The 8,003-nt window shown below is 34.1% G+C and overlaps 1 protein-coding gene across 2 annotated transcripts in view; it reads right to left on the bottom strand.

The window, feature by feature from the left end:
• Positions 1 to 2,106: 2,106 nt before the first annotated feature.
• Positions 2,107 to 8,003, bottom strand: part of LOC123544967 (arylsulfatase J-like) — a 129,692-nt gene continuing 123,795 nt past the window's right edge. For both annotated transcript variants that reach the window (XM_045331153.2, XM_045331161.2), the window contains exons 6-8: positions 7,713 to 7,962; positions 7,461 to 7,585; positions 2,107 to 3,768 (exon numbers count right to left, since the gene is read on the bottom strand). In XM_045331153.2, coding sequence (XP_045187088.1) covers positions 3,539 to 3,768; positions 7,461 to 7,585; positions 7,713 to 7,962 — 605 coding nt within the window. In that variant the 3' untranslated portion in view covers positions 2,107 to 3,538. The remainder of the gene's footprint in view (positions 3,769 to 7,460; positions 7,586 to 7,712; positions 7,963 to 8,003) is intronic.

Genomic DNA, 8,003 nt, shown 5'->3' with positions numbered 1-8,003 from the left:
CAGACATAATGCATCTTTATGTCTCCTTTTCTCTATTGACAAAATCTTTAAAGAAATAGTGAATTTTGTTGATTCAGTACAGTTTGGTAAGTATGTGAAAAGTCGCCAAATGAAAACTTTCTTACCTAAGATTTGTGGAAGAACGTGATGTTTTATTGAAGTGAGGCACCTTTTAAGAAAATACAAAGTGGTATATAGACTTTACGTACTAATGGATTTAATAAAAATGATTTTATATGTTGAATAGTTTTCTCTAAGTGTCCTCCATTTAGTCTCATTAAATTATTAGTGTATTTATTACAGGAACAACCTCAAACGGAATAAGCATGGATATATAATTTCTTCTAAAACGGAATGGCTGCTCTGTTACATACTGATTTTTTGTCTTTAACGTTTATTCCAAGACAGTCCGAAAAAATAATGTCCAGAAAAACAAATAACTCCTTGCTGCTACAAAATGTATATTAAAATTTTTTTTCCAATATTTGAAATATGTGATTTAGCAGTAACGACCAGGTAACATAAATATTAAGAAACATCTGCATAGTAACGAGTGTTTTAAAGTGTCGTCTTAGAATAAACCAACAAATAATGCAAGCAAATACATGCATTATATAAGTTTTCTATGACAGCTAATGTAGATTGTGTTTGGGGGCGCTAACAACAAAATCGATGGTATAGTTTTGGAGCTATTTGGGAAAATGTTATATACAAGATTGAAAAAATGGGGATAATTTAAAAAAGTAATCTCGGTGGAGTTACCGTCCTTGTACGGAGCAGTTTTCCTTAATGTCTTTAACCTTTGTATGCTTAGTGAATAATTTTAAGTTATCCCTTATAGTTTAGACTGCGTATTATTAGTATCCATAGATTTACATTGTCTCAACGTGAAAATGGATGACATTTTGATCCTTATTTCAGACATTATTTTGCTACTTGTTATCCTTTTGTCTTTCTTTGCATCAGTCCAAAATGACAAAGAATATGCATTATATATTCTGGATACACTTTTCAACATAAAATATAAGTACAAAATTATTAACATATAAGCTACACAGAAAAAGCGCAAAAATGGAAGTTTAATAGCATGACTTTTTTACCCACCTAATTTACATTAAACATAGTTATAATTTTGAAGAATACTATCAAAATTACCGAGAAAGTTCAAGCTTCAGCATAGATAATAGAGAGTTTGAGATTTCAAACTTCGCCTTCCCCTTCAACGTCTCTCATATATATTTTGGGTAAAACGTCACCGATATGCCTGTATTTTATTTATATCACACGTTGCTACTAAAGTTTTCCATGTAATATCACGTAAGCCTAAGACTTCTCTAGTTTACTATGCGAAATAAAAAACTTAGTTTCAGGATTTCTGCTTATTAAGTTATTTGATAAATATATAAATATTAGACTAAATTTGATGCGAAACACTATCAATAGGTACAAGAATAATGAAGTTTTGTATGGCTATGATTTTAACTAAATACATTGAATTGAACCTGGAAGTATGAAGTTATCAACTGATTTTGAGAAACTTTGAGGTTTTGTTCAAACTTTAACTTCTTCGGCATATTTGTGGCCCCAGGCGGTATCGATTATACCAGATGGGCCTTTTGTCGTATGAAGTGAAGTTTTGAACGTCCGAAGATGTGATATCACGAAAGTCGAAACTTCATTCTTTTTACATCTACTCTGTCCACATACTCGGCATAAAATCTGGATGGAGGCACATGGCATGACAGTCATTTTACTTGAAAAATAAATAATTACGCGCGATTATCATTTGGTGGAACATTTTATTTTCCCATCCAAATAAAATCAATCTGTTTCTATCGGACACTTAATACGACAATTGCGTTTTAATTATTAACATAACATGGTACTAGTAAGACGGAAAATTCTTCTGAAGTATCAGACAATTTCAGATCTATGATATCATGATGAGAGACGTTTCCTGTTAGCCGTATGGGATAACTCCATTCTTTAAATGCACGGAACCAGAGCCTGACATTGTGGGTTAATTCACCCTTTGATTCTTACATTTTACAAAGAAAGTCGGTCTTGAAACTCGGTGTGACCATACCCTACCCCTACCCCCCTCCCCCACCCCCGAAATGGGTGACCCCCTCTTTAATGTTGGTGTCCCTCTAACCAAAATTCCTGGATCCGCAGATGCTTTACTTATAAAATAGTATATTAAAATCATATTGTGCTGTCTGAGAGTTTGGCATTATACAGAGTCATACAGAGTGTCATTATCACGTTGATATGATCATTATAGGTTATTAACTTTGTATGTGGATATATGCACGAGTTCTGCAGTGGTAATATTGCGCGACTTTAGGAGCGCAATACTGTCCGCGAAAGAACGAGTGCATATATCTACATACAAAGTTGATAACCTTTTTATTACATATCCACTATCAAATGATTAATTTATATCTAAATTATCGTTATGTCACAAAAGACAGGAAAAAATACGGAAAAAAATTCTCCGAAAACGCAATAAACAAATCAAACTGACGCGCATTAATATTTTCCTCAAAATGACGTCAACTTGTCGCAACGTGCGCGTGGACGCCATGGGCGTCACGCGATACTTTCCATTACAACGTTAAGAAAACATTCCACGTCCTATATTGGTCCAACTCATGACGTAATTACAACTTTCATTTCATTTCAGTCTGATAAATTACTACGTGCCAGTATCTAATAGGTCAGATAAATCAAAGTGTAAAAGTAAACGAAACGTTGCATAAATTACAAATTAAACAAACACACAATAGCAACAAAAGTCTAAAGAAACGAGATCCGCAAATGACGGACCGTCAGGGGAGGTAACTAGAGTCACGGATTGGGACTAGTCCGATATGAAAGCGTTCAACGTCATGATATGGAAAAATATTGCACGATCGCGGTCCATTGAAACCCAATGGAAAATAATTTTAGGTATGTAATAATCATTTTTATTTCCTCTCATGTATGATTTAAAATCGTGCATTGTATACTGACTATACTGACTATACTGAATTTTATATAAAACCTAAATGTTTGGAGCAACATTAACGAGTTTTTACATTGTTCACATTGTTTTATCGTTTTATTTATTATTTTTTTTTTTTTTTTTTTTTTGTTTTTTTGTTGTTTTTTTTTCTTCTTGGTAATCGCTCTAATATCCATGCGATGATTATATTAATTGAAATGTTTTTTATTTAATTTTCATTTTTTCATTTTTAAAACCTCTTGTAAAACTCCTGCCCTTTCGGACAATTGGTATCAAAATGCACGAAGAAAACGATCATAATTACGGATAAATTGAATGGGCGGATTAAAAGAAGTAAGGTTCATTCTAATGTTTGAAATCTTAACTTCGCAAGAGACGTTGAAGGGGAAGGCGAAGGTTGAAATCTCAAACTCTCTAATATCTCCTGACATTGACATGCCTGCTCTTATTGCATGATTTCTATGGCATTTTTGTTGGAGAGATCACCTGACCAATATATATATATATACAGACAAAAATATAAATATTCAATTATCTCCATGGTTGCCAAAATCCATCGTGATATATCGGGTTTGCGCGTAAATCAACTCCAGGCAATTGACATGCTACTGAACCTCTGTCATAATATTCAAGTCTTTGACGCATATTTTGTACAATGTCAGGGAATTGCTCACACAAATCGGTTTGCTCAAACGGATCGCTCTCAATATTAAACAAGCATATGTTATCGACATCACTAGATCTTCTTTTTGTGCCCGGACCTTAAACATAATAAATATAAGATTTATCTGTACACATACAGCATCACACCAAATTAAAACTGTAAAATAAATATATATCAGACGATGAATTGTATATCATTTTAATTCACTCGATTATACCAGCGTCAGTTATCAATATGAGACATGGATAATTATTTTCGTAGAAAGTGCATTAAACTGTCATTGGTATTGTTGTGACTGAAGGGTATAAATCAGAGAACATAGAGTGTTTTAAAGCGTTTGAAGAAGATGTATCCATAAAGGAGATTAGAAAGTAGTAAATGAGCTCTGACATAACATTCATTTGATATCATATATATTCGACATAAAAATATGTGACAGCACATTAAAGAATGGCGAAATCCTGTAGCTGTGTGACGTTTGATAAAGAAACGACATACGACATTAAAGAAATGTTTGAATGTCCATCAGTACATGTTATATGACATAGTATTACGACATTTGAAAGAGATGAATCTCGTGCAACAAACGACATTGGACATACTACATTCAAACTAAGACAAACAAAATTTAAATGTCGCTCAGGCCCCGTGTTCACAAAGCATTTTCAGTCTCAGCTGAGTTTGATAATGAAACTTTATTTGTCATTTATGTCTAAATAGCATGTTTAAAACTAAATTTTATATTAATAACTTTTTATCAAATGCACATTCAGTATTGATGGTCAGTCTCGGGTGGTATTTAAACTTGATGGTTTAGTAAAATTGATATTAAAATTTCAAACTCAAACTCAGCTGAGATCGAAAAATATTTTGTGAACACTCGGCCAGTATGCGACATATAACATTCGACATTCAAACTTTGGCAGAAAAAAATGTCGTTCACTACGCGACATACAACATACGACATTCGAAAAAATAATTGAAATTTAACAAATGTAGCAGACCAGTGAAAATATATATTTAACTTGTAAGGGATTTCTGTGAGAGGAAGAGTTCGGTTGGCATTGTACCTGAACGTATTAGTATCACAGTCAAGAGCATATGAATTGGAACCTTTGGTGGGTGTTTTAGGAGGAAGATCTCATATGGCATCGCCTCTTGAAACTGCGCCGGTTCCTTAATATGTTGCAGACCATTTCAAATGAATCTGAACCTCTCAGGGATGTGTATGTGAAGAAGAAATTGTCGCAGACCAGTGCAAACGAGTATTTCATCACTTATCCATTGTCAAAATTTTGAGTCCATTTGAGCTTGTCTTCGACACTTGCAGTAACACTGGCAGACATTCATAGGGCGATGCAAAACAGATTCTTCCTCTTTTAGACGCTGCGACACTCGAAGACTATCCAGAAGCAATTCTAAACCAGTTTTCTCTCCCATGTCCATCACCAAAAAAATAAGAATACGTTAGCACTGGTCTGCGACACTCGCAGGAACACTCGTAAATTTTCAGGAGGCATGCAATATAGATTTTCCGTCTCATAGACATCTCTTAAACATTTTCAGGAACAACCGCTGACTTCCAGTTAGCGCTGCCAAACGAGTTTTCCCCCGTATCCATCATCAAAATGTTCAAATATATTTGCACTTGTCTGCGACACACACATACTTTATTAAGGAGGCGTTGTCAAACAAGTTTTTCCTCCTGTTGACTCAACAAGGAAGTTCCAGCTTGTTTGCACCAATCTGTGATACATAAAGGGACACTCGCAGACCTTCAGGACGACGTTTACAGGGCCATTTTCAGTGGTCTGACAAATTTTACGAACGACTTCCTCCTTCTGTATTTATCATTCACAGCTGCGAATCCTATTGCACTGGGCTGCGACATTTGCAGACACTTTTGAAGACTTTTGGGAGTCCGGGCCGAAACAGGCATATCCTTTGCTAAAGGGCATGAGACTACTAATGTTGCCATTTTGACGAAAGTAATTTTCCAGTTGCACTATGTTGAGACCTCTTGAATTTATACGGTCACAAATTTCACTCAGAAATATATAAGCACATGGCAAATGAAGAGGTACGTGTAGAGTTTAGACTACAGTACTCACACTGTACGACATTCACCTCTTTCTGTCAAAGTTAAAATGTTGTATATCCAATATATTTAATGCACAACACTCATAATATTTATGAATGTCGTTTGTCGAATGTCTCATACTGAACAATATCTTATAATTTCCTTTTTTCGAATTTCGTATGACATTTGTCGGGTACTGAAAGACATTCATTTTTTATTAGCAAAGTTTTAATTTCGTATGTCAAATGTTTCCTGCACGACATTCAATTTCTTTGAATGTCGTATGTCAAATGCCACGTACTGAACGACATTCATTTTTTTATCAATGTTCGAATGTCGTTTGTCTAATTACGGTTTTAGCTAGACATTCATTTATTTCTGTTTTTATGTGTCTGTCGCGTACTGAACAAGATTAAAATTTTGTTCAGCGAAGTTCGAATGTCGCATGTCCAATGCCTCTTTTGCACAACATTCAGTCTTTTTCGAATGTCGTATATCTCGTACTGACCGACATTCATATTTTTTATGAAACTTCGAATGTCGTATTTGGGAAGACATTCATTTTCTCCGAATGCTAATGTCGCGCACTAAAGCGTCAGACAATTGTTTTTTTTATCAAAGTTCGAATATCGTATGCTCATGACATTCTATTATTTTGGATGCCGTATGTCGCGTACTAAGCGACATTCAAACGTTTTTAGTGTCGTAAGTCGTTTGTTTAGCCAATTTTACACAAGTAAATTCTTGAGGCGTTTGAAGCAATGACGGTAGCATCTATGGTAAAGTAACCCTATTTTTAAGTCAAGTTTGTATGATCTCGAACAACCAAGAAAAGAATAACCGATTTTTTTCTGAAATACAAAATTTTGCAACTTTCCTGAGCCAAAACGGTTAGTTATTATGAGGTTTTGCTCTACTTAGATGGAGCTAATCATTGGCATAAATTGTTTGATTATTTTACTTTATAAATCAGGTAATGTTTAAAGATGGCACATGCAATGAACACAAAATGCATGTTACCTCTCTTGTTCTGTCAATGCGCATCGGTCACCAAATAAAATATTTGTTAATTTTATGTTATCACTTCGTTTCTTCTGACAGTGCGATTTAAAAAAAAAATGAAAGGGAGGATGTGTACCGACCTGTTAAGCATTTGTATTGCTTACAAATAACCAATAAAACACAATTTTGTGTTTATTGTAATAAGTTAGTGATAAACTTCTTCCTTGGACAGCATATAACTGTCTAGAATGGTAAATGGTATATACAATGCATATACATGCTGGCGATAACTTTTTCGGTGGCTTTGAAACTTTTTACTATGGAAACGGTGATGTAAATCATGATATCTGAACTATATGTTCGTTCTAATCTAATATATTTCATAAATAATTTTGTTATATATTTCAAATGAACATTTAAAGTGAATAAACGCTTTTAAGTCAGGAAATTGCTCCTATCCGTTTAAGATTATCATCAAACTCTGCAAATAGAGATTAATTAAACAGATGTGATGTTTAGATATTCCGATGACGACTTAACGATTATATACTCTTAAATGATATTTTATGTTATTAAAGAAATAAGGGTATCAAGTGACATAAACTATTTAACTATATTTTGTCCATAAGCATTTGTTGCAAATGTTACGATGCTTTCAACTTAAAAACAATTATTCATGATTCCATTCAAGACAAATTGCCAAATACCTAGCTGTCCAATAATAATTTTCCATGCTCCCATGCGAAGAGAAGATCTTCTCGTATAAAATGTATTATTGTACAACGGGTCGATATTATGAAGTATTTCCTTTCGAGGACTTTGTATACCATACCTGTAACCAAGTCATAGTTCATAATCATAAATACTTATCAATTTAACATGTTTTAAAATTCTTAAATAATTGGACGCAAATTGGATGAGTATTTGTTTTAATTTAAAAATGAACCGGTTTTGCTCACTTAATAGTTTTCCATTGGTCGTATCCGTCTATCTGTTCATTCCCTTTCAAATTTCCACCAGCCAGATTGAGGAGCGTTGGGAACCAGTCAGTAACATGCATAAGCTCATTCGAAATATAGCCACCATTTTTGTTGCCGATGAGTGAGCCATGAACAAATCCCACAGCACGAATTCCCCCTTCCCATAATGTACTTTTTGTACCTTTAAGCGGCAAGTTGCTCCCTCCAACATTCGGGTTTCCACCATTATCTGAATGGCAAAAAAAAATGTGTACAAGTCTTCAAACTTTA

The sequence above is a fragment of the Mercenaria mercenaria genome, chromosome 15, assembly GCF_021730395.1.
Source record: "Mercenaria mercenaria strain notata chromosome 15, MADL_Memer_1, whole genome shotgun sequence".
Taxonomy (NCBI): domain Eukaryota; kingdom Metazoa; phylum Mollusca; class Bivalvia; order Venerida; family Veneridae; genus Mercenaria; species Mercenaria mercenaria.
This window is presented reverse-complemented; position numbering and strand designations above follow the sequence as displayed.